General features: G+C 44.1%; 1 protein-coding gene across 1 annotated transcript in view; it reads left to right on the forward strand.

Moving 5' to 3' along the window:
- RFX4 (regulatory factor X4) overlaps nt 1-27822 on the forward strand; it is a 152799-nt gene that overhangs the window by 48152 nt on the left and 76825 nt on the right. The window contains exon 4 of the mRNA XM_069585249.1: nt 789-912. Within this exon, the coding sequence (XP_069441350.1) occupies nt 789-912 (124 nt within the window). The remainder of the gene's footprint in view (nt 1-788; nt 913-27822) is intronic.

The raw sequence follows: 27822 nt of genomic DNA on the forward strand, positions 1-27822 counted from the left end.
TAACAGTCTGGCAGTTACAGTTGATACCTCCAGAAAGAAACTGAGGGCTGAGGTTAAATAACTTGCCTAAGGTCACGAAGCCAGCAAGTGCCAAAGCTGGAATTTGAACCCAGGGAGAAATTCCTTGGGCTTCTCTTGATGGCTCAGACAGTAAAGAATCTGCCCACAGTGTGGTACCCTGAACCGCTAACCTATAGTCATTAAGAAGGTAATGGCTATGGAATCATATGATATAATCTCAGTACAGCAGGGAAGGTGAGCCTAAAGAAAGCAAGCAGTTTAGCCCCCTGCTGTGGTCATAGAACCTCCCTCAGTGAGCAGGTCAGAGCCTCTCGAGCTCCCAGCCTGTCTTGGGGTGTTTGTTTTCCCAGGCTGTCTCACTCCGCTGCTCTCATTAGCCAAGAAGCTGCAAAATTTTGACACCTATCAGAGATGGCTACACAGTGGGTAGCTTGGGTAAATGGGGGCACCTGCAAGATTCTGTATCATTGCTTGGAGTTGGGGGGAACCTGATTCATCCAGAATGCAGTCAGGTCAATGACCCCGCAGAGGAAAGGGATTAGGAATTTGCATTGGAAAAGCGACCTGAGGTAGTACCCAAAGGGGCCAGGAGTCTGATCCTGCCAACTCTGTGCCTGACCTTAGGCAGGTTGCTTTGTTTTCCTGGGTCTCAGTTTTCACATCTGTAGTAGAAGAGTTATTTCTCAGGCCTGCCCAGCTCTGGAGAAGGACTAGAAAGAACAGGTCCTTCTTGCTTGGGTTCTCTCATCAAGCTTTCATTTCCCCAGGCTCGAGGAGAACTACGAGATTGCAGAAGGGGTGTGCATCCCCCGCAGCGCCCTCTACATGCATTACCTGGATTTTTGTGAGAAGAATGACACCCAGCCTGTTAATGCTGCCAGCTTTGGGAAGGTGAGTCCAACTTCATCCAGCTTATTCCTTTTCTCCCCCTTCTCAGTAATGGATGTGTAGTTCTTAACCATGTTTTAAATAATTCCATTTTTTTTTTAGGTTACCAAAGTAAATACTTTGGTTACTTTGCCATTAAAATGTCAAACAATTGTTAACAAAGTAGTACCAAACCGAATGCCAAAACAGAGTAATAACAAAGATTAAAATTTTCGAACAATTCAGACATGTTGTAAAATAAAAGTGAATGTCTACCTTGAATTTCCTCAGTACTTAGTTTGCAAACAATAACTTCTTTTCTCTGAGAGGTAGTTCTTGAACTGGAAAGTTTGTTATGTGGATGTCAGTGGGACAGGCTTGGGTTAGCAACGTGAGAGACTTGGAGAAACTGTGAAGGGGCCTTGCATCATCAGCGTGGACGTCTGGGAGTCCTCAGCTGGAGGTAGTACAATTTGTACTATCACTGCAGACCCGAGTGTTCTCTATCCACTTATGATGAAAATACATTCCACACGTTTTCTGTAGTTATCTCTACAGAAAACCATTACCACTGAACATTCATATTCAGCAGGCCAAGGCAGGCAGCTGGAAGTTTAAGATTCACTCCATTGTACAGCAGAAACTAACACAACATTGTAAAGCAATTGTATTCCAATAGGAAAAAAATAAAAAGACTCATCATGTGTTTATTTGATAGATTAAAAACCTAGATATTTTACATCCTGAAAACACTCATTTTGAGTCAATACATCTAAACTCTTTCTCCTTTTATTAGCTTCTTTTTTTACCATGTATAATTTTTTTTTTTTCTGCATCTGCCAACAACAACAAAAAAAGATAGTCTTGTCCTGCACCATTATTCCTTACCAGTGTTCTGAGTGTAAGTGTAGTGGACTGAAACAACAGGAAGATGTTTCAGTTTCAGAAATTTCCTTTTCAGATCCCCAACAGATATATCATGAGCAAGAAAATAAAAAGCAGAGCAATGTTAGGCCTAGCAACCACCCCAGAGAGTCTGAAAGCAAGTGGCCAAGAACTGGCTTCACTCAAAAAATGTGAAGATGCTCGGTGGTGATTTAGGGAGGGAAAAATGTTTGTGTGATGGGTTAATGCTGGTTCTCCAAAATGAAAAGAACTTTAAAAAACAAAGGTCAATGAAGAAACAACTTTTGCCGGTTCATTTATTCATCTGGGCAGTGTTGACTGAGACACGCTGTATGGCAAACATTATGGCAGGCAGTGGGACTTAAAGGGAACCCGATCTGGGTCCCCCTGTGGAAAGGCTCACAGACTAGGGAGGGGCAGTGTGAGCCCTCGGCAGTGGGAGAAGGAAGAATCCAGATGGAGGGCATTCCTGTTCTGTGGTCCTGCAACATTTTCTCGTATTCACACGCACCCTGAATGACTGTGATGGAGAGTCCAGATAAAGCCTCTCAGATAGGAAGACAGGGTGGGTGAACCAAATGACCAAGAATCCCAGCTCTCCTGGATTTATCACATGACCTTTCTGAGCCTCAGTCCTGTCAGCTCTGAAATGGGAATTAACCCCTGCATTCTTCCCAGGGATGTTGCAAGATACACAGGAGAGAATGGCGATGGCTGATACAGCCTACTGTGCTATCAGTCATCTGGTTGCTCAGATATTTAGTAACACCTACCATGTGCATTACAACTGTCGTTCTTATGAATTCTCCATGAGATGCTTGTGCACAGATACAAATAGCCATTGGTTAGCTTAGGTTCTGAAACAAAACAAACCAAAAAAATTCACCATTTCTAGAAACTCCAATTTGCCTGTGTAAGGACCTTCTATTCCTTTTTCTCTCAAATCTGTTGTCAGCTCAGGGTTTCCTTGACCTTGTGATCTAGGTAAAGTCAATTTATCTCTGACCCCTTCCTCCTAGCACCTCCTAGACCCCCTCTGCCTAGCATTCCAAGTCTTAAATCTGCCCCCAGGATTTCAACAAGTCCCAGGGTGTTTGCATCCTTCAGTTCAGTTCAGTTTAGTCACTCAGTCGTGTCCAACTCTTCACGACCCCATGGATTCCAGCACACCAGGCCTCCCTGTCCACCACCAACTCCCAGAGTTTACTCAAACTCGTCTCCATTGAGTCGGTGATGCCATCCAACCATCTCATCCTCTGTCATCCCCTTCGCCTCCTGCCCTCAGTCTTTCCCAGTATCAGGGTCTTTTTCAAATGAGTCAGTTCTTCCCATCAGGTGGTCAAAGTATTGGAGTTTCAGCTTCAGCATCATTCCTTTCAAAGAATATTCAGGACTGATTTCCTTTAGAATGGACTTGTTAGATCTCCTTGCAGTCCAAGGGACTCTCAAGAGTCTTCTCCAACACCACAGTTCAAAAGCATCAATTCTTCGGCACTCAGCTTTCTTTATAGTCCAGTTCTCACATCCATATATGACTACTGGAGAAAAACCATAGCCTTGATGAGACAGACCTTTGTGGGCAAAGTAATGTCTCTGCTTTTTAATCTGCTGTCTAGGTTGGTCATAACTTTCCTTCCAAGGAGTAAGCATCTTTTAATTTCATGGCTGCAATCACCATCTGCAGTGATTTTGGAGCCCAAAAAAAATAAAGTCTGACACTGTGTCCACTGTTTCCCCATCTATTTCCTATGAAGTGATGGGACTGGATGCCATGATCTTAGTTTTCTGAATATTGAGCTTTAAGCCAACTTTTTCACTCTCCTCTTTCACGTTCATCAAGAGGCTTTTTAGGTCCTCTTCACTTTCTGCCATAGGGGTGGTGTCATCTGCATATCTGAGGTTATTGATATTTCTCCCAGCCATCTTGATTCCAGCTTGTGTTTCTTCCAGTCCAGCATTTCTCATGATGTACTCTGCATATAAGTTAAGTAAGCAGGGTGACGATATACATCCTTGATGTACTCCTTTTCCTATTTGGAACCAGTCTGTTGTTCCATTTCCAGTTCTAACTGTTGCTTCCTGACCTGCATACAGGTTTCTCAAAAGGCAGGTCAGGTGGTCTGGTATTCCCATCTCTTTCAGAATTTTCCACAGTTTATTGTGATCCACACAGTCAAAGGCTTTGGCATAGTCTATAAAGCAGAAATAGATGTTTTTCTGGGACTCTCTTGCTTTTTCCATGATCCAGCGGATGTTAGCAATTTGATCTCTGGTTCCTCTTCCTTTTCTAAAACCAGCTTGAACATCTGGAAGTTCACGGTTCATGAATTGCTGAAGCCTGGCTTGGAGAATTTTAAGCAGTACTTTACTAGCATGTGAGATGAGTGCAATTGTGCGGTAGTTTGAGCAATCTTTAGGGTCACCTTGACTTATGACTCCTCCCTCTATATATACCACCTCTCTCCACACCTGCGCTGTTCAGTATAGTAGCCACTGGCCACATACAGTTGTTTAACTTAAAATTAAAATTCAGGTCCTCAGATGCACAGTAGCTACGTGTAACTGCAGGCTACCATATTGGACAGTGCCAATAGAACATTTGCATCTGCATAGCGAGTTCTGTTGGACAGCCCTATTCTGTACCGTCACAAGCTAGGGGTGGCACTCAGGGTCTTCTTTGCTTTGCACAAAGCAGTCCACAGAAAGCATCTGTGATCCTAACAGATTGAAGTTTGCAGTGGTAGTTTACACCCCAAACATTGTCCCATGGAACAGATGTCCCCATCTCAGAATGCTCCCTGGTCCTCCTTCTGCCAGTTCCCCAAAGCTGATCCCAGCACTCTGCTGCCACATCCTTCCTCCTAGAACTCCTCTTTCTGTTCCCTTCACTGTCTGCTTCTCTCTTGGGATGACCTCCACCAAATTTCCTCTGCTCTCCAATCCTTGGTTCCTGCTGACATCTATACCCACAGGTCTCATTTATTCCAAATGGCTTTTCAAAGTATTTTTCCAAATAGTAAGTTTCCTCTCTAAGAATTACAGTGCCAGCTGCTTTCAGAATAGTCATTTAAAAAAGCATCCAAATGCCATCTTATCTTCAGTCCCAAAGCAGGGAAATACTCTAATGGAATTAAAAGCATAAATGAAAAACGCTCTCTGCAGCTGCCTTGCCATCGATTTCAAGTGCACTGGAAAGGAGGGCTGTCCTTCCAGCCACAGAGGACAGAAGGTGCCTGCTGAGGGTTTTCGCATTAAGTTTGTTGAATTGAAATCCCAGACACATTTGCCCTTCCTGAAGGCTCCAAGCAAGCTGCAGCTGCCATCTCCTAAAGAGAAAGGGACTAGTTGTTCTGAAAAACCTTGGAGGGGAATCGTGGACAGTCTTCCTTTGAGCAGTTCTGTCCGAACGTATGATTCATCTCTGAACTTGTAGCTCAGAACAAGCAAAGTTCACTATTTCGGCTTAGGTTTTAGAGAAAAATTAAACTGGTAGTCATCTTCCCATCTGACTTGTAAGTGGGCTGAAATGAAACAGGCATTGGTAGTGAAGCTCTCCCAAAGTCACCTGGCTGAGATACTGTTCTCGATAATGTGGACAGAAGCAATTGCTCTGCTGCAAGTGAGATCCGAAATAGAATTTCTCTCTCCAATACTGTGGCCAAGCTCCAAAAGCACTGGCTTCCAGTAATGTTGTATTGACTCTGGGTCCTGGAACTAATTTAGGGATTACAGAGAATGCTGAAGCTGCTAGCTGAACTGGTCTTGTGCTTGCTTTTGCTGTTAACTAGGGTCATGAACGGTCACCCAACTTGGAGACCCTTAACTTTTCTGAGCTCCCATCTCCTCACCTTTCCTTGGAAGCATCCCTCACCAAACTACTGTGTGGATAAAATGAGACTGTGCTATGAGAACGTTTTTTAAAACTAAAATTCTCTACCAAGGGAAGAAATCACTGTCCAGAACTGGCTCCATTCCACTCTGTCTCCTCTGTTTTATTGTGCTCCATTTTTTACTTATCACTGTCTGAACTATTTTGTATATGTATGATGTTACTAGTATATACAGTTATCTATACTGTACTGTAGTTATCTATACTGTATTATAGTGTGTGTGCAGTCAGTCATGTACAACTCCTTGTGACTCCATGGACTGTAGCCCACCAGGTTCCTCTGACCATGGAATTCTCTAGGCAAGAATATTGGAGTTGAGTGCCGTTTCCTACTCCATGGGATCTTCACCACCCAGGGATCAAACCCACATCTCTTACATTTCCTGAACTGGCAGGCAGATTCTTTATCACTAGTGCCACCTGTACTGTATACAATGTATATATTGTATGCAATATATAATTACATATAATTAACATATCTATCTATATATAAGTTGCTTGTGTTTTGTCTGTCTCTTTCTTTAGAATGGAAGCTCCATGAGGACTTTTTTTGTTCACCATGCATGCCTAACCCCTGGAATGGTGCCTGGAACATAGTAGGTCTTCAGATATTTGAAGACTGAATGATTTATATTATTGCTATTCACCAAGAACACTATGAATCATTTGACATATGGGAATTTGTTTAACCCATATGGTCACCCTATGAAATTGGCATTGTACCCACTTTCCATTAGCCCACTTGCCAAGTAAGGATAAACTTGTTGAGGTACCAGTGTCCGTCCTTCCTATTCTGCCCTCTGACAACCTCAAGGGGAAACCCCACGTCCGACCCTGGCATCATTCCATGATCAGGCATCGTATCAGTCCTGGATGGATTATTAAAACTCATCCTCAGCTATGAAAAAGCCCGTGCATGCGTGCTCGGTCGCTCAGTCGTGTCTGACTCTTGGCGACCCCATAGACAGTAGCCTCCAGGCTCCTCTGTCCATGGGATTCTCCAGACAAGAATACTGGAGTGGGTTGCCATGCCTTCCTCCAGGGGAGCTTCCTAACCCAGGGATCGAACCCAAGTCTCTTCTCCTGCATTGGCAGGTGGGTTCTTTACCATTAGCACCCACCTGGGTTCTCTCCAATTTAAAACTTCCATCTCACTTCCATGGAAGTAAGAGTCTCCCTCTCTCTATGCCTCAGAAATTGCTCTGTGAAAGGGGAAGGGGAGTTTTTTTCTTTCCTATTCTGACTCCTCCAGTGTTGCAGGAGGGGTCAGTGGGGGAGGGTGGCTAGAGGAAAGCAGCTGGAGCCATTTCGCCCAGTCAGTGCTCTCCGAAGGCTCCTCCCAGCTCTCAGTGTGCCCTGCTTGGATTGCCATCCATGTGCCGTGGGTGGGCATCCAGCAGTGTGTTTGCAGGCACCTCCTGTGGGTCCCCCTCCACTGGCTGCAGGGCAGTGCTCTCCAGCTGACCTCCCATTGCCCATCACTCTCACTCCTCCCCTGAAGATTCACCCTGTGGCTCTGGCCTCGTGCTGGAGGGTTTTGACCAGCTCTCTGCACACCTTGTGTTGCACTTATTCTCAGAGACACCCAGATGAGTTCCCACAAGTGTAATGAGTGTGGAACAGGCCAAACATACGAACAGAAAATGGCTTTGCTTTGTTCCTCAACTGTGTTCTGGCCAAACTGCCTTCCTGGACCCCTGATGGTTTTGTGGCAGGTTGAATAGCTTTTTGGTTATCCACTAAAAAAACAAGCCTCTTTTCAATAATGTGGATGCTCTTGTAGACACTAGAGTCCAGTCTAGTGCTCCAGTTAAAATTGCAGTCTCTCATTTACTTCAGAACTCCTTCCCCCCAACCCCATCCCATGAGTGGCCAGTTGATGGGGGTTGGAAACTTTTAGTGGGGGCGGGGGAGGGGAATGGTCTGACCTTCTGCTCATCCCTGACCTTTCCTTCCTGCTGCTGGTGCCTCCAGGCTTGCCAGGGTGAGAAAAAAACACTTCCAAAGGGATAGCCCTAGTGCTCCAGCAGAGGCAAGGAAATAAATATCTAGAGAACAACAGAACTGTCAGTTGAAACAAACACAAGGTAATAGGGATCAGAACTGGCCTACACCTGACATCATACTCAGTCAAATTACCCAATCTTATTAGAGACAATTCTTTTTAACAGATATTAGAAGTATCTGGGTGTGGGTAGTCGCGGAGTCATGTCCGACTCTTTGCAATCGTGTCTAACTATAGCCATCCAGGTTCTTCTGTCCTTATGGAATTATCCAGGCAAGAATCCTGGAGTAAGTTGTCATTCCCTTCTCCAGGGGATCTTCCCGACCCAGGGATCAAACCCGGGTCTCCTGCACTGCAGGCAGATTTTTTATCACTGAGCCACCAGGGAAGCCCTAGAGGTGTCTAGCTATGTGTAATTATAAATACAGCATTCACGGATGTTTAATAAAATTAACAAAAATAGCAAACACTTACATTAGTTCGGTTCACTCGCTCATTCATGTCCGACTCTTTGTGACCCCATGGACTGCTGCACGCCAGGCCTCCCTGTCCATCACCAACTCCTGGAGTTTACCCAGACTCAAGTGTATAGAGACGATGATGCCATCCAACCATCTCATCCTCTGTTGTCCCCTCCTCCTCCCGCCTTCAATCTTTCCCAGCATCAGAGTCTTTTCAAATGAGTCAGTTCTTCACATCAGGTGGCCAAAGTATTGGGGTTTCAGCTTTAGCATCAGACCTTCCAATGAATATTCAGGACTGATTTCCTTTATGATGGACTGGTTGGATCTCATTGCTGTCTAAGGGACTTTCAAGAGTTTTCTCCAACACCACAGTTCAAAGCATCAGTTCTTCGGTGCTTAGCTTTCTTTATGGTCCAACTCTCTCATCTATACACGACTATTGGAAAAACCATAGCCTTGACTAGACGGACCTTTGTTGGCCAAGTAATGTCTCTGCTTTTTAATATGCTGTCTAGGTTGGTCATAACTTTTCTTCCAAGGAGCAAGCATCTTTTAATTGCATGGGTACAGCAGTGATTTTGGAGTCCCTCTCCAAAATAAAGTCAGTCACTGTTTTCACTGTTTCTCCGTCTATTTGCCATGAAGTGATGGGACCATATGCCATGATCTTAGTTTTCTGAATGTTGAGTTTTAAGCCAACTTTTTCACTCTCCTCTTTCACTTTCATCAAGAGGCTCTTTAGTTCTTCTTCACTTTCTGTCATTAGGGTGGTGTCATCTGCATATCTGAGGTTATTGATATTTCTTCCGGCAATCTTGATTCCAGCTTGTGCTTCTTCCAGTCCAGAATTTCTCATGATGTACTCTGTATATAAGTTAAATAAGCAGGGTGACAATATACAGCTTGATGTACTCCTTTCCCAACTTGGAATCAGTCTGTTGTTCCATTTCCAGTTCTAACTGTTGCTTCTTGACCTGCATACAGATTTCTCAGGAGGCAGGGCAGGTGGTCTGGTATTCCCATCTCTTTCAGAATTTTCCACAGTTTATTGTGATCCACACAGTCAAAGGCTTTGGCATAGTCAAGAAAGCAGAAGTAAATGTTTTTCTGGAACTCTCTTGCTTTTTCAATGATCTAGCAGATGTTGGCAATTTAATCTCTGGTTCCTCTGCCTTTTCTAAAACCAGCTTGAACATCTGGAACTTCACAGTTCATGTACTGTTGAAGCCTGGCTTTGAGAATTTTGAGCATTACTTTGCCAGTGTGTGAGATGGGTGCAATTGTGCATTATAATAGTTCAAGCATTCTTTGGCATTGTCTTCCTTTGGGATTGGAATGAAAACTGACCTTTTCCAGTCCTGTGGCCACTGCTGAGTTTTCCAAATTTGCTGACATATTGAATGCAACACTTTCACAGAATCATCTTCTAGGATTTGAAATAGCTCAGGTGGAATTCCATCATCTCCACTAGCTTTGTTTGTAGTGATGCTTCCTAAAGCCTACTTGACTTCACATTCCAGGATGTCTGGCTCTAGGTGAGTGATCACACCATCGTGATTATCTGGGTTGTGAAGATCTCTTTTGTGTAGTTCTTCTGTGTTTTCTTGCCACCTCTTCTTAATATCTTCTGCTTCTGTTAGGTCCATACCAGTTCTGTCCTTTATCGAGCCCATCTTTGCATGAAATGTTCCCTTGGTATCTCTAATTTTCTTGAAGAGACCTCTAGTCTTTCCCATTCTGTTGTTTTCCTCTATTTCTTTGCATTGATCACCAAGGAAGTATTTCTTATCTCTCCTTGCTATTCTTTGGAACTCTGCATTCAAATGGGTATATCTTTCCTCTCCTCCTTTGCCTTTCACTTCTTTTCATAGTTGTTTGTAAGGCCTCTTAAAACAACCATTTTGCCTTTTTGCATTTTTTTCCCCCTTGGGGACAGTCTTGATCACTGCCTCCTGTACAATGTCACGAACCTCCATCCATAGTTCATCAGGCACTCTATCTATCAGATCTAGTCCCTTAAATCTAATTCTCACTTCCACTGTATAATCATAGGGGATTTGATTTAGGTCATACCTGAATGGTCTAGTGGTTTTCCCTATTCTCTTCAAGTCTGAATTTGGCAATGAGTTCATGATCTGAGCCATAGTCAGCTCCCAGTCTTGTTTTTGCTGACTGTATAGAGCTTCTCCATCTTTGGCTGCAAGGAATATAATCAATCTGATTTCAGTATTGACCATCTGGTGATGTCCATTTGTAAAATCTTCTCTTGTGTTTTTGGAAGAGGGTGTTTGCTATGACCAGTGCGTTCTCTGGCTTCCATAAGCCTCTTATCCTTCTTCATCAGAGAGCAGACAGACTGTAACCCACAATCACAGAAAACTAATCAATCTGATCATATGGCAGCCTTGTCTAACTCAATGAAAATGAGCCATGCTGTGTAGGGCCACCCAAGATGGATGGGTCATGGTGGAGAGTTCTGATAAAATGTGGTCCACTGGAGAAGGGAATGACAAACCACTTCAGTATTCTTGCCTTGAGAACCCCAAGAACAGTATGAATAGGCGAAAAGATAGAACACTGAAAGATGAACTCCCCAGGTCGGTAGGTGCCCAATATGCTACTGGAGATCAGTGGAGAACTAACTCCAGAAAGAATGAAGAGATGGAGCCAAAGCAAAAACAACACCCAGCTGTGGATCTGACTGGTGATGGAAGTAAAGTCCAATGCTGTAAAGAGCAATATTGCATAGGAACCTGGAATGTTAGGTCCATGAATCAAGGCAAATTGGTAGTGCAAACAGGAGATGGCAAGAGTGAACATCAACATTTTAGGAATCAGCAAACTAAAATGGACTGCTGCTGCTGCTGCTAAGTCGCTTCAGTCGTATCCGACTCTGTGCGACCCCATAGACGGCAGCCCACCAGGCTCCCCCGTCCCTGGGATTCTCCAGGCAAGAACACTGAAGTGGGTTGCCATTTCCTTCTCCAAAATGGACTGGAATGGGTGAATTTAACTCAGATGACCATTATATCTACTACTGTGGGCAAGAATCCCTTAGAAGAAATGGAGTAGCCATCATGGTCAACTAAAGAGTCCGAAATGCAGTACTCAGATGCAGTCTCAAAAACGACAGAATGATCTCTGTTCATTTCCAAGGCAAACCATCCAATATTATAGTAATCCAAGTCTATGTCCCAACCAGTAAAGCTGAAGAAGCTGAAGTTGAATGGTTCTGTGAAGACCTACAAAACCTTCTAGAACTAACACCCAAAAAGATGTCCTTTTCATTATAGGGGACTGGAATACAAAAGTAGGAAGTCAAGAAATACCTGGAGTAACAGGCAAATTTGGCCTTGGAATACAGAATGAAGTAGGACAAAGGCTAATAGAGTTTTGCCAAGAGAACACAGTGGTCCTAGCAAACCCCCTCTTCCAACACTTACATAGGACTTTCTACGTATCTGGCCCTGTTCTGAGCATTTTACATATGTCAACCTTGTCTAATCCCCCAAACAACTCTGTGAGGTGGTAACTGTTATTTTCGCCATTTCATAGATGGGTAAGCTGAATTCCAGAGAGGTTAGGTAATTCACCCAAGGTCAAAAAGCCAGTAAGTAGATCTGTGATTTAGAATGTGAACCTGAGAAGTCTGGTTCCAAAATCCGTGTACTTAACCGTCTCCTTTACACAGAGCAAGTTATTTTGGGGGTTAGGGTGGCACAGAGCAAGTTATTTTGGGGGTTAGGGTGGGTATGTGTAGAGGCAGGTTTTGCCTAAACAATTGTCCTTTAGACTTTGGTGTCATTAGCAGTCGCCTGGGCATTTCCACGTGATCAAATTTGGGAGTGAAGTCTCAGCCTCTCCGTCTCTCAGTTGTTAAGCATGCTGGTCACTGCAATTGAGATATTCCCCCTTCAGCTCTTCCCCTCAGGGTGTTCCAGGCACTGGAAACCCCTGCCAGTATTTTCCAGCCTGCCTCCCCTCAGCCCGTGGGCTCACCCATTTATTAGGAGTGCATTTATCTCAGGAGATGGGCAAGAGGTTGGGCGTCCTCTGGGTGTTTGCACGTGAGAAACCGCAAAACAAGATGACAGGCGAGCCCTTGAGCTGTGAGCACCCAGGATGGGAGGGAGGGGTGCAGAGGAGGAAACTGTCACCTCTTCAGTGGCAGTCTGAGAACCAGGTCAGTCTGGAAGACCTCTCAGAACCCAGTATTGCCTTCTCCCAACCCACAGCCTTGTGAGATCCATGGAAGGCAGAAGCGGGTGTTCCCATTTCACCAAATGCTTCTGTCTCCTGCTCTTCTACTGGTCTTTTGTGTGCTAAGTCACTTCAGTGGTGTCCAGCTCTTTGCGACCCTATGGACTGTGGCCTCCCAGGCTCTTCTGTCCATGGGATTCTCCAGGCAAGGATATTGGAGTGGTTTGCCATGCCCTTCTCCAGATCTTCCTGACCCAAGGATCAAACTCTCATCTATTAATGTCTACCTGCCTTGGCAGGCGGGTTCTTTACCACTAGCATCACTGGTCTTCTAGAAGTTCTGAAAACTCCACCCAGGCCACTCTGCTTTCTGAGGTGGCCCACACTCTTGTCTGTCAATTGTGTTTCTTTCTAAATAAATCCACTTCTTACCTAGCCAAAAATATATATATTCCATCCCTAAGACATCCCTGGTGGTCCAGTGGTTCAGAATCCACCTTTCAATGCAGGGGATGTGTGTTTGATCCCCAGTCAGGGAACTAAGTCCACGGCCCACACACTGCCAACAAAGAGCCCATCTCCTGAAACTAAGACCCGCTGCAACCCCCAAACAAAGCAACAACAAAAAGCTCTACCTGCACAGAGATTCAAACTGTGTTTAGCGAGAGTTAAGCTTTTCCAGAAAGAAAAACTGGGCCTCCGATTTCTGGCTAAGAGAACATCTCTAACTGGAATGCCTTCCAGGCACTTGCAGCAGATATTCCTTCCAGCGGAGGCTGAAATGCAAAAGAAAGTCTTCTTCCTCAAACTTCTCTTGAGGGCCCACCATGTGTGATAGGTGAGGAGTTCCCAATAATGCTAGTTTTCTGAGCCCTGAATGTGAGGGTCTATCACCCTTACTCTCTGTGTGACCCTGGACAGGTCCCATTTCCCTCTCTGAACCTCAGTCCCTCCACCTATCACAGGGGGAAGCTACTCTACAAATGTGCAAAGATCTTTACCATATTAACTGAAGACACTTTTCAACTAGGAATCATGATGACAGTAACACTGATTCTTTCACCAGGCACTGGGTCAAGCCCTCTGCATGTATTACCTCATTTAGTCTTTCTACAGCTCTGTGAACTAGATGCCTTCTTTGTTCCCATTTAAAGATGAAATAGTTGATTCTAGGGCCACTGGAGCCTTTCTTATGAGGTAAATCCTGGGTAGAAATCAGAAGGTGTATCAGTTAGGAATTGTGTAGGGTTGTGGTTAAAAGATGCCCCTCCTCATTCCCTTAAATAAATTAGCAGCTTTACTTTTCTTCACATAGAGTAAGTCTAAAAGAGGATAACCTATGCTGGCATACAGCTCTACAGTAGCATCAGGGGGCCACCAGGACTACTTCTCTCTCTGTGCTCTGCCATCCCTAGCAGATGGCTTCTAATTTCTAGGTCACTTCATGGTCCAAAGTGGCTGCCTTACAACAAAGCCTATATTCCAGGCAAGAAGTATGAAAACAGGGTGTAGGGAGAGAAAGGTCAGAACTTCAGCCAAGTCAGCTCTCTTTAGGAGCTTTCCCAGAGCCCTGCCCAGCAATTTCCCTTTTGTCTCATTGGCTGCCCTTGGCTGTCAGGGAGGTGAGAAAATGTAGTCCATCATCTCCTGTAATAAAAAATTAGAGTTTGGTTAGAGAGGGAAAGGGGTAGACATTTAGCCATTTTATCCATATAAGAGCTTTTCAGAAATTCACATAGCCCTTTTCTTAAAAAAAAAAAAAAAGAGCTGTAATTGACATTTAACATTATATTAGTTTTAGGTGTACAACACAGTGATTTGATGTATGTTTATATTTCAAAATAATTGACACAATCAATTTAGTTGACATCCATCGCTACACAGAGGTACAAGTTTCTTTCTTGTGATGAGAATTTTTTTAAATTCGTAGTTAGCGTGAGAAATTTGTTTGTTTATTCTTGGCTGTGCTGGGTCTTCCTTGCTGAACGTGGGCTTTCTCTCGTTGTGGGGAGTGCGGGCTGCTCTCTAGCTGCGGTATGTGGGCTTCTCCTTGCAGTGGCTCCTCTTACTGCACGGGTTCTAGAACGCAGCCTCAGTAGTTGTACACTGATTTAGTGGCTCCACAGCATGTGGGGTCTCCCCAGACCAGGGATCGAACCTGTGTCCCCTGCATTGGCAGCTGGATTCTTAACCACTGGACCACCAGACAAGTTCCATGAGAACTTTTAAGATCAACTCTCCTCACAACTTTCAAACATACAATACAGGTTTTTTAACTCTAGTCATCATATTGTATGTGACAACCCAGAACTTATTTATCTAATAAATGGAAGTATGCACTTTTTGATCACCTTCACACAGTTTCTCCCCCATGTGTCCTTTTTGTGTCCCAACTAGGAAATGGACCCCAGAATCCCGAGAGCGGGTAGGGTGTACTCTCAAATGTGGAGCCCACGGGATCCAGTGTAGGTGGCAACAGGTGACCAGCTTAGACTGTGTGTGAGTAACAAGATTTATGGTCCACGGTTTGTTGAACTTATCAGGAAGAGGCTGATTCACCAATAGGCAACTGGACACCTGTGACCACAGGGCAATTTGAATACATGCAGAGGCCCTTTGGCCTCGCAAATACTCCTCCCCACTCCCCACCCGCAGAAGGCTTGATGATTTCTCAAAATCCTTGATTCCTTTCATTAAGGCCTTTAGTTTGTCCTGTAAGTATGACAGAGCAGGATAATTCATTAATACTTACCAGTTACTAACACTTCAATACAAATAAGTTTAATCTATTAAAGGAACTTAGAGATCTGTTGGTGAGACCTCATCTTCCAGACCAGAACACTAATAGTCAGAGGGATTGAATGAGTTTCCTAAAGTCACACATGCAGTGGCAGGGCTGGGTCTGAGCAGGTAGGGGGCCGTCACTGGATGTCTGCTATGGGGCAGGAACCCCTATCAGATGTAGGAAGACTGGAGGAAGGGGATCTGGGGCAGCAGACGCACTTGTTTGAATTGAATTTATTTATATCCTGTCTCTTCCCCATGAGGCTTGAGGTACTTGGAAATTTGGGCTGTGGGTAGCGCTTACTTGAATGTATGGCTCCTTCCTTCCTGCCATCCTTGCTTGAGCAATGCAAAAAACAAACGAACAACGATGTTCTGGGACCTGTGCTTCTGTCAGCCACATAAATGGGGAACACAGATGAGGCCAAAGATTCCTCTCATTTTAAGAGACTGCCCTCCTCCAGTACTTTTGCCTGGAAAATCCCATGGACGGAGGAGCCTGGTAGGCTGCAGTCCATGGGGTCGCAACAGTCAGACACGACTGAGCGACTTCCCTTTCACTTTTCACTTTCATGCATTGAAGGAAATGGCAACCTACTCCGGTGTTCTTGCCTGGAGAATCCCAGGGACGGGGCAGCCTGGTGGGCTGCCATCTATGGGGTCGCACAGAGTCAGACACGACTGAAGCAACTTAGCAGCAGCAGCAGCTCCTCCTTGAGTCCTCACAATCTGCCTGACCCCAGGTCGCTCACACCTCTGTGGAGGGGCACAGAGACAGACAACTGGACTCTTGAGGGATCTTTAGGATTCTTCAGGGATGGTCTTTTTTCAACTTGCAAAGGAAAAAAATTAAGCACATGGATAGTTTCCTTCAATTTCTTGCATATTTTTTTCTTAACCTTAGTATCTGCTATAGTGTTTCCATATCAGAATGTCTAATTTCACACCAGATTCCACATTTTGTTATTTCAGGAGTCTTTACTGACATGCAGCCTGAAAGTTCAGAAATCAAAGTGTATGGGTTTGAATCCCATCTCCACCATTTACCTGCTGCATGAACTCAGGAGACTTCTTAATAGCTATGAGCCTCAGTTTCCTCCTCTGTGAAATGGGGGCATGGTTCTAACCACCTCAGGACTGTTGAGATAATGACTGTTAAAAGGGCTGCCTTACCACAGTGTGTGGTAAATATAAACAGTCAATGCACTTCAGCTATAATTGTGCTTTCAGTTTACCTTTGCAACATTTTATGAGTTTAATACATCATACTTTTAATATACCATCAGCAACATATCAATGTTTCAACCCTTCTAGATGCTCTTCCTTCTGAACAATTTTGAGAACAATTGTTCTAAAAATTTCTTACATTGCACACATGCTACCTTCACCACCCTCACCCTCTCTTATTATCGTCTTCAGAATTATTCCATTTTTGACTTAACCTTATCTTATGTAACTCACCTCATTCTAGCTAAATCAGTGTATGATGACGGTTTCCCTTTACACTCACACACATGACACATCATCTCATCAGCCTAAGGACAATCTTGGGCTCACATATGGATTTTGGGACTTCCTGGAATCCACAGTACTTATCAAGGGGCAATAGATTGTTAGATTGTTACCTTTCTAGCCCTGGGAGTTTTCTTGGAATTCTTCACCAGTCTGTATGCATGATTTGAAATTCCATTTCTGTCTCATTGCTCTAGATGTAAGTTTCTTGTAATTTTTTGAAATTTCTTTTGTGGAATTTCCTGTGGAACCTGCAGCAGGATAGAACCTCCCTCAACCTCTAGCGCCTGGTACCCAAATGTGCTGCTTCTCCCCACATTATTAAATGCATAGAGCTATAATAGTAAAATTAGTCTGGCAAACACCCATTTCAAGGTGGTAGCTTTGAGGTATTGGAGAAGGAAATGGCAACCCACTCCAGTGTTCTTGCCTGGAGAATCCTAGGGACAGGGGAGCCTGGTGGGCTGCTGTCTCTGGGGTCACACAGAGTTGGACACGACTGAAGCTACTTAGCAGCATTGAGGTAAAGTGTTCAGGAAAACTTATTCATACTACCAGCCTTAACTATTTTTTCTCCTCTGAAAAAGGGACAAGGTCTGTTGTCAACAAAGAGAATGAATATCCTGCTTTCAGATGTCAAGTTGTGACAATTAGGATCCCTTTTAAATAACTTCTTCCCCTCATCCTTTTTCTCTCTTGTTCAAAAAATTGTTGTGTGTTTTATGAGAAGGCCCAAGACTTCTACAATGCGTGGTTATAAAAGAACAACTTGTCCTTGTACTGAATTTATAATTTCGTACTATTTGAAAAGGCCCTTTTCTTTTTCCACACCAAAATGACCTCTGAAATAAGATGGGCAGCTTTTGTTTTAAAACTGTCTCCTGCAGCCTTGATTCTTTGTGCACATGAATTTGTCTCCCTCGGAGTCTGGAGGGATCTCCACTTCATTGCACTGGGACTTCTGGATTAGTTCTTGTCAGTGGCAAATCTTTGCCTACTACTGAGCGGGAATGAATGTGGGGGAACAACCCAAAGCCTTTTCTTAGCACATCCCCGATGACTCCGTTTGGAGATCAACCTGGATCGGGACCGTACGACTTGGAGTCAAAATCAAACAAGGCCTATTTGTAGAGTAATGAGGCGAGTGGCTTCCGTATGTGGCTCTGAAGGTGTCTCTTGAGGGGACACCCACAAAGGACACTGAGGGTCTCATGCAGTTAGTGGATGCCTTGCTGGCTCCCTTGGGGGTCAGCAAAAATGGTGAACAGAAAACACCATGGAGCTGGATCCCTGCTTCTCCAGCTTGCTGGTGTCTGTGAGTCCAGGCAGCCTGTATCGCCATAAAGCCCAGCCTCTCGTCTGTGGGACGGGAACCATCATGTTCTCCTCCAGTGTGGTTTTTAGGATTAACTTTAGTGCCAAAAGTAAAATACTTCCTCTAGTGTGTGGGCATCCATTCTTCCTCTTACTCTTCCCCTTCCTTATCTTAAACCCTCCGAGGGTTCGAAGATGCCATTTCAGAACCATTTGCCCAAACTCGCTTATATTTCTTAAAAGACTACACCCACATGTCAGGGTAGCCTGTGTGCTGAGTTCCCTTTTACCTAAAACGATGTGTTGTATGGAATGAAGAACGGACCGTCGAAGGAGATAACCCAACCACTACCCAAGAAAAGTTTCCAGCAGCCCCCGGAGAGACCAGCTCTCCAGAGCTTCTCCACTTCCCACCCCCCGGCCCGGGGAGCCCCCTGCCCTGTCTGCCCAGGCTGAAAGAGCGGAGGGTGGGATTCCCGAGTAATTAAAGGGAATTTGGAAGACTGGGATGTCGCGGAATGTTAGATCAGTAGCTAGAACAGCATGTGGTGTTCTTTAGGCAGGCTTCATTGAATCCATACAAAAAAAGAAAGAGGGGCTGCCTGCCGTCTGCTCATTTATCAAACAGTGAAGCTCGACTCTCACTGCTTCACAAAAGTGTTTGACTGTTTGCTGAGTCTTGCTCCAGAAATTAAAAGCTGAACAGCCTTAGTGGGGCTGAACCAACCCTGCATTTTGAAACTCCAACTAAATTGTGCTGGGCTTTCAGATTCAGGGGCCAGCTGATTATTTCGTGAAAGGAGAGGAGAATAATTTGTAATTTTCAGCCTATAAGAAACACTTAAAAAAAAAAAAAAAAAGCAAACTCCCTTCCCACAGGTTTTTGTTGCGGCTGGAGGGAGGAGGTGCTGTCGGCAACAGCTTTCTTTGCTCAGAGTGGGAAAAGTCTTGACCTCCAGTGGGGCAGAGAGCGATGTGGTGCAGCCGGGCCTCCGCCCATCCCCCACCCCCCACTGCTAACAGACTTCCTCTCCTCTTCCTGCTTTATCTGAAATGACCTTTCTCTCTTTTTGGAAAAGAGGATTTGGCTATCAGATATTTTTAGAGAAAAAGCGTTTTCACAAACGGAACTAAAGATGCTAACAGTGCAGATATATGGCTTTGGATACTGTTGTTTAGTCACTGAGTCATGTCCGATTCTTTTGTGACCCCCCCGCCCCCCACGGACTATAGCCCTGCCAGGCTCCTCTGTCCATGGGATTTCCCAGGCAAGAATACTGGAGTGGGTTGTCATTTCCTTCTCCAGGGGATCTTCCCGACCCAAGGATAGAACCTGCTTCTTCTGCATTGGCAGATGGATTCTTTACCTCTGAGCCAAGATACCACAAAAGCCTGAAAACTGAGTTAACTGAGAATCCTCTGAAGATCTATCAAAACATGGAAAGATACAGTGCTACCTCTGCCAATGAAGAGAATGTGCTAGAAAAGGATGATGGCTCGTGGAAGACATCATGAGGGAGGCAGAGATGTGTTGGCAGAGGTGACCCTCCCTGGCACCTCTTCACCTGTCCAGCCAGTGAAATTCCACTGAAGTGGATCCTCTAGCCTCCAGGCTCCTCGTCCTCCTGGCTGACAAAGCTCTAGGTCCACTCTCTAACTTCTCGGACCCTGCTATAAGGCTGAAAGTCAGGCCGAAGAAGTGTTACTATCTTCATCTGATAGATGAAAAAGCCTTGTGTTCAAATGGAAGAAAGAGACATAGGTCATTTTTTGGAGGGGGCTCTTCAATTTAGCACATTTTTTAAAAGTGGGGTACAGCAGAAACTAACACAACATTGTAAAGCAATTTTACTCAAACAACAACAACAAAAGTGGTAATATCCTTCAATACTTCATGGGATGGGGAGAGGGGAAAGACGAGAGGTGAGCCAGAATGAAGGAAGGAACTGGTGGGTTTGGACTTGTCTGGAGGCTTTACTGAGAAGTAGTTAAGGTGAGGCATGCCTGGCAGCGGGGGCAAAAGGAGACGGTTGCAGCAACCCAGGTGTGAGATCCTGGCTGGTAAAGATGGAGATACAGGTTATGTTGACAACAGAGGGAGAGTGGAACTTAGTCACCGGCTGGAAGCAGTAGGTGCAGCAGTTTGGAGATGGAAGCGCTCTTACCTGGTCAGGGAATCAGGAAAGTTGTGATGGAGGCAGACGGTGTATGTGGGGTAGTGGGTTTGAGGGCACAGTGGTGAGGAGGAAGAGACAGATGCAGGTGGAACGCACAGAGGTACGGAGCCCAGAAGCTGTGAAGCAGTCAGAGAACTCAGCTACATGAAGTAGGCTGACCTGGATGGAGCATGGGGCACCTGACTGGTAATTTAAAAAGAAAAGATGGCAGGAAAAGGTGGCATTGCACAAGGGTGTTGAGCTCCTGATAGAGGAGCCTATGGCCACAGAGAATTGTCAGTCCACTGAGTAGACAGGTATTGACTTGGGTTGTCCCCCGCTGGCAAATTCACTTCAGTTCAGTTCAGTTGCTCAGTTGTGTCCAACTCTTTGTGACCCCATGGACTGCAGCATGGCAGGCTTCCCTATCCATCACCAGTTCCTGGGGCTTGGTCAAACTTAAGTCCACTGACTCGGTGATGCCATCCAACCATCTCATCCTCTGTCGTACCCTTCTCCTCCTGCCTTCAGTCTTGCCCAGCATCAGGATCTTTTCCAGTGAGTCAATTCTTCACATCAGATGGCCAAAGGATTGGAGATTCAGCTTCTGCATCACTCCTTCCAATGAATATTCAGGACTAGTTTCCTTTACGATTGACTGCTTGGATCTCCTTGCTGTCCAAGGGACTCTCAAGAGTCTTCTCCAACACCACAGTTCGAAAGCATCAATTATTCAGCACTTAGCTTTCTTTATGGTCCAACTCTCACATCCATACATGACTACTGGAAAAACTTTGACTAGATGGACCTTTGTGGGCAAAGTAATGTCCTGCTTTTTAATATGCTATCTAGGTTGGTCATAGCTTTTCTTCCAAGGAGCGAGCATCTTTTAATTTCATGGCTGCAGTCACAATCTGCAGTGATTTTGGAGCCCAAGAAAATAAAGTCTCTCACTGTTTCCATTGTTTCCCCATCTACTTGCCATGAAGTGATCCGACCGGATACTATGATCTTAGTTTTTTGAATGTTGAGTTTTCAAGCCAGCTTTTTTCACTCTCCTCTTTCACTTTCATCAAGAGGCTCTTTAGTTCTTCCTCACTTTCTGCCATAAGGGTGGGTCATCTGCATATCTGAGGTTATTGATATTTTCCCCAGTAATCTTGATTCCTGTGCTTCATTCAGTCCAGCATTTCATATGATGTACTGTGCATATAAGTTAAATGAACAGGGTGACAATATACAGTACTCCTATACATGACAATTGATGTACTCCTTTCCCAATTTGGAACCAGTCTGTTGGTCCATGTCTGGTTTTAACTGTTGCTTCTTGACCTTCTCGTAGATTTCTCAGGAGACAGGTAAGGTGGTCTGGTATTCCCATCTCTTGAAGAATTTTCCGCAGTTTGTTGTGATCCACATAATTAAAGGCTTTGACATAGTCAATAAAGCAGAAGTAGATGTTTTTCTTGAATTCTCTTGCTTTTTCTAGGATCCAACGGATGTTGGCAATTTGATCCCTGGTTTCTCTGCCTTTCCTAAATCCAGCTGGATATCTGGAAGTTCTTGGTTCATGGACTGTTGAACTCTGGCTTGGATAATTTTGAGCTTTACTTTGCTAGTGTGTGAGATGAGTGCAATTGTGCAGTAGTTTAAACATTTTTTGATATTCCCTTTCTTTGAGATTGGAATCAAAACTGACCTTTTCCAGTCCTGGAGCCACTGCTGAGTTTTCCAAATTTGCTGGCATATTGAGTGCAGCATTTTAACAGCATCATCTTCTAGAATTTGAAATAGCTCAGCTGCAATTCCATTTCAACTAGCTTTGTTAATAGTGATGCTCCCTAAGGCCCGCTTGACCACATTCCAGGTTGTCTAGCTCTACGTGAGTGATCACACCATTGTGGTAATCTGGGTCATGAAGATCTTTTTTGTATAGTTCTTCTGTATATTCTTGCCACCTCTTCTTAATATCTTCTGCTTCTGTTAGGGTCCATTCTGTTTCTGTCCTTTGTTGTGCCCATCTTTGCGTGAAATTGTTCCCTTGGTATCTCTAATTTTCTTGAAGAGATCTCTAGTCTTTTTCCCATTCTACTGTTTTCCTCTATTTCTTTGAATTGATCCCAGAGGAAGGCTTTCTTATCTCTCCTTGCTATTCTTTGGAATTCTACATTCAAATGGGTATATCTTTCCTTTTCTCCTTTGCCTTTTGCTTCCCTTTTTTTCTCAGCTATTTGTAAGGCCTCCTCAGACAACCATTTACCTTTTTGCATTTCTTTTTCTTGGGGATGGTATTGATCACTGCCTCCTGTACAATGTCATGAACCTCTGTCCATAGTCCAAATCCACCTGGGGACCTCATTTATCCAAAAAGGACTTTTTGCTTTGTTAATATTTTCATCAAGCAGAAGGAGTGTTTAATCGCTGGATCTCCTCTCTACTGGCTGTGGGTAGATTCAACCCAGGAGGAGACAACAGTCTGCCTGCTGATGTCAGTCCTCTCCAAAGTTTCCCACCTTTCCCGCCTATTAGGGGGCAGTGCTCTCAGATGCTGCTCATAGCCGAGGCCACCAGAACATTTCCAAGAGAGTCAGAGTTGGGGGGAACTGAAAAGAAACCTTCCTGGAAGTATAGATGGGAAGAAGAAATCATTTCCTTCCTCCAACACACCTGGCATGAACAAATGCAGGAATATGACATAAAAGAAAGACAAGTTTCTGTGAAAAGAAGGAATGAGGGACTTTGGGGCACCTTCATTCATTCAGAGGGAACCGTATGCTGTGGTAGAGTGCTGTGTCAGACGGGGTGCATTCAAATCCCAGGTCTGCACCTTGTGAGCTGTGTGGCTTTGTATGGGTTACTTAGCCTCTCCAAGTTTCAGTTTACTCATCTGTACAGAGGAAATAGCAGTGGAACCTGGCTTGTAATGACTGACTGAGACAGTATGTGCAAAGTGATGGGCATGGGGCCTGAGCTAGGACTTGCCTGTGTGCTTAACCAACTCACCTCTGTATCCTACTGCTTCCCGGCTTACTAGGAAAAGAGAGGCAGGGGCACCTAAGGGTTCATGAGTAGGGTCCCAGGGGAAGTGGGGGAGGCTCAGAGAGAGAGGAGCTCCTTGGGGTGAGTGGGAGACAAGGTGGCTTTGGCATTCCAGACAAAGGAATCAGCATGTCCCTGAAGCTCAGGGAGCACACTGGGGAAGAGGCCAGATTTGAGGCTGGGAGCTGGGCTGGGGGAGGTCACAGAGGGCATCCTGGGCTAGCCTGAGGATGCTGGCATTTTCTCCAGTGTGGGTAGTGAAGAGGTGCCCTCCATTTTCTACAAGAAACTGAAATGATCGCACTTGAATTTTAGAAAGATCCTGCTGGTGGAGCAGCAAGCCCGGAGACAGGGCAGCCAGTTAGGAAGCTGAGTCTGTGGTCCAGGTGAAAGGTCACAGGAGCTGGAGCTGTGGCAGGGCATCAAGAGAAGTGGCTGAAATCCACTGGATGTCTTGGGCAGAACCAACAGGAGAGGGGTTGTGCAGTGTTAGGAAGAGAGTGGAGTCTTGGGAGTGCCTCTGTCTTGGGTGACTCATCAAAGGGTGATGCTGATCTCAATGACAGTAAAACTGCATGTATTGTTGTTGTTGTTTAGTCCCTAAGTCATGTCTGACTCTTTTTCAACCCCATTGACTGTAGCCCACCAGACTCCTCTGTCCATGGGACTTCCCAGGCAAGAATACTGGAGTGGGTTGCCATTCCCTTCCCCAGGGGATCTTCCCTACCCAGGTTTCAAACCTGCTTTTCCTATATTGGCAGGTAGATTCTTTACCACTGAGCCACCAGGGAAAAGTGAAAGTGAAAGTCACTCAGTCGTGTCCGAATCTTTTCAACCCCATGGACTGTATAGTCTGTGGAATTCTCCAGGCCAGAATACTAGAGTGGGTAGCCTTTCCCTTCTCCAGGGGATCTTCCCAACCCAGGGATCGAACCAAGGTTTCACACAGTGCAGGCAGATTCTTTACCAGCTGAGCTACCAGGTAAGCCCAGGAATATTGGAGACTGTAGCCTATCCCTTCTCCAGGGAACCAACCCAGGTACCAAGCCAGGGTCTCCTGCATTGCAGGCAGATTCTTTACCAGCTGAGCTACCAGGGAAGCACAAGCCATCAGGGAAGCCCTCAGTATCTACACATATTTCAAAAGGAGTAAATAAAACCCATTGGCTCTGGAGGAAATCATAAGTTAAATTGATTGTGAATTTACAGTTCCTGTTCTATGACTTGATAGTTCCTCAAGAACCTAACGGAAAAAGTCACATACACGCTGGTTATGTTTTCTTGTCTCACAAAGGCAGGACAAAAACAGTGCCTCCTGAAGGCCTGTCCTCATTTCCCTGTGCCTCCAGACATGTCTCTGGACCAGAGTCTAGGGGCCAAGGGCCAGGCACTGCTGTTTGGTTTGTGGATGTTATGTTACACACCATTTGGATAAACATTTTAAAAGATTTCACAATTCTGTCCTTTCTGTTAAATCAAGTAAGAATCAAGCCTCTCAGTCAAAAAAAAAAAAAAAAAAAAAAAGAAATCTACATATTGTCTGTAGGGAGTGATCTATTTTTAAAAAAGAAAAACAACCAGTATAACATTCTTACAGATTTTTTATCCTTCCTTCAAGAATATCTTGAACTTCCTTGTCAATTAAGAATATTTATAGGAAGAAAATCCTTTTCTATTTCCAAAAAAGAGTTGATTTTGTATACAATGCATTATATAAAAATCTTTTATATTCCCCACCATCCTGCTACCCTAACAAATATCCATTTTTATGTTTTCATTCCTATATTTGTACAAAAATTGATTACAACCCTAGCATAAATTTTGATGCCTGCTGTTTCAGTTAATATTATGTCATAAGCATTTTCTGTGTCATAGCATAGACTTTGTTACCATAATATTCTATTGGGTAGATATGCAATCATTTATTTAGCCAGTTCCCTGTCATTGTTCATTTCCATTGTTTCCAGGTTTTCAGTCTCATTAGTAGCCCTGCACAGAGCTTTTCCTTATTTTAGCTTTTTCCCTTGAAATTAGTAGAAAAAGTATAAATATTTTGTGGCATTTGATATTTACTGGTAAAAATGCTTCTCAGAAGGCTTGTACTAATAAACAATGTCATCAGCAATCTATGAGCTTTTCAGTTTTACCACACCCTTGCCAGGATTCAGTATCATTGTTTTAAAAATGTCTGCTAATATCAGAGCATTTTTAAACATGGCACCTTACTGTTGTACCCATTGCATAGAAAAATTTCCCAGACTGAAAAAAAAAACAAAACAAAAACAAACCTCTGGTTTTCCTAAGCAACTGATATGCATTTATCTTACAGATGGGTTTCTCTGGTGGCTCGGTGGTAATGATTCCACCTACCAATGAAGGAGACCTGAGCTTGATCCCTGAGTCAGGAAGACCCCTTGGAGGAGGGCATGGCAGCCCACTCCAGTTTTCTTGCTTGGGAAATCCCATGGACAGAGAAGCCTGGCAGACTATAGTCCATGAAATCAAAAGAGAGTTGAACCTGTAGCTACTAAACAACATCTTATGGACACTGGACTAACTAACTTGACTGTATCTACTTTCTTTGCTTGAGTAGATAGAAAACTCAGAACCCAGATCATAACCCACTTTTAACTAAAGTGAAGAACATGTGGATTTGTCCTTACACTTCCTGTGCTTCTCTCTCCATTGCTGCTGCCACGTCTCTAGCTGTTCAGTAACTGTACCCTATGAACAGCTGCTTCACATCTTGGCTCTGAAACCAAACATGTGGTAAGGGACTGGAGGGCATCCTTGGCCAGAGTTAATATAAGTGACCCAAGGGGACGAGGCCACTAAACCTTGGTGTGGTCTTAGGCTGCATGGCAAACAAAGTGTTAGAGTCCTGTCACTGACCCCCTGAGTCAAACCCCATGCTTAGTGCTACATTTCCTTAGGTGGCAACAATTTTAAAACCTGAGATATAGCTGGGCAAACTCCGGGAAATGGTGAGGGAGAGAGAAGGCTGGCGTGCTATAGTCCATGGGGTCCCAAGGAGTCAGACTTGACTTGGCAACTGAACAACAACAAAAATAGTTGATTTACAATATTGTGTTAGTATCTGGTATACAGTAACATGATTCAGATGTGTGTGTGTGTGTATGTGTGTGTGTATATATAATATGTATTTTCAGATTATTTTCCATTATAGTTTATTCAGTTCATTTCAGTTCAGTCACTCAGTCGTGTCCGTCTATTTGCGACTCCATTGACTGCACTTTGCCAGGCTTCCCTGTCCATCACCAATTCCCAAAGCTTACTCAAACTCAAGTCCATCGAGTCGGTGATGCCATCCAACCATCTCATCCTCTGTTGTCCCCTTCTCCTTCTGCCTTCAATCTTTCCCAGTATCAGGGTCTTTTCCAATGAGTCAGTTCTTTGCATCAGGTGGTCAAAGTATTGGAGCTTCAGCATCAGTCCTTCCAATGACTATTCAGGACTGATTTCCTCTAGGACTGACTGGTTGGATCTCCTTGCAGTCCAAGGGACTCTTAAGAGTCTTCTCCAACACCACATACAGCTCCAAATTCGCCAACACCACAGTTCACAGTTATAGTTTATTACAAGATATTAAAGTTTCTTGTGTTATACAGTAAATCCTTGCTATTTATCTATTTTATGTACGATACTGCACATCTGTTAATCCCATATTCCTAATTTATGCCTTCTCACTCCATAACCATACATTTGTTTTCAATCTTAGTTTCTGTAATATAAATAAGTTCATTTGTACTGTTTTTAGATCCCACCTATAGGTAATATCATATGATATTGTATAATATTTGTCTTTGATTCACTTCGTTTAGTACAATAATCTCTAAGTCCATCCATGTTGTTGCAAATGGCAGTATTTCACTCTTTTTTATAACTGAGTAATATTCCACTGTATATACACTATATCTTCTTAAATCAATCCTCTGTGTCAATCATCTGTGAATCGGAACTTGTGTTGTTTCCATGTCTTTGCTAATGTAAATAGTGCTGCTATGAACATTGAAGGGCATGTATCTTTTTGAATCAGGGTTTTCATATTTTGGGGATGTATGGGTCACAACAATTTGAGAGGGATGTAGACAAAGTGAGAAGCTCACATCCTTGGCTTACAGGAGTTGAGATTAAAGAAACCAGGGATGTGTTGTCTCAAAAGTGACACCCTTAGAGAATTTGGAGATTTACTGCATCGCTTTGTTCTACAGAACAAATCATCACTACAAGGTTACATCTTAGAAGCACTTTTTCTTACTTCCAAAAGTGGTATCATGATGTTATCTTATTAGATTCTCCAACCATCCTTGTGAGGATTTCAGCTTTTTTCATCCCTTTTCAAATAAAGAAATACTGTGCCAGCCATTCTCTACCCTGGAGACAGTTGGCAGCTTCCTGATATACAGAAATAATCAACCTTCATGCTGTCTATTCCAGATTTTCAATTTCTGTCTAATTTCTCCACTTCTTTCCACCCTGCTGATGCCGATTCAGTTGGGGCCACCAACATCTATCCCTCTGATGAGGGGAGAACTACAGAAGACCCCGAGTATTCAGATGTTGGAGGAGGAAACTAAAGCACCGAGAGGTTAGATAGTGAGTCCAGGTTCACATAGGATCACAGTACATGTTTGTTGAATGAAT

The sequence above is a fragment of the Ovis canadensis genome, chromosome 3, assembly GCF_042477335.2.
Source record: "Ovis canadensis isolate MfBH-ARS-UI-01 breed Bighorn chromosome 3, ARS-UI_OviCan_v2, whole genome shotgun sequence".
In the NCBI taxonomy this organism is placed as follows: domain Eukaryota; kingdom Metazoa; phylum Chordata; class Mammalia; order Artiodactyla; family Bovidae; genus Ovis; species Ovis canadensis.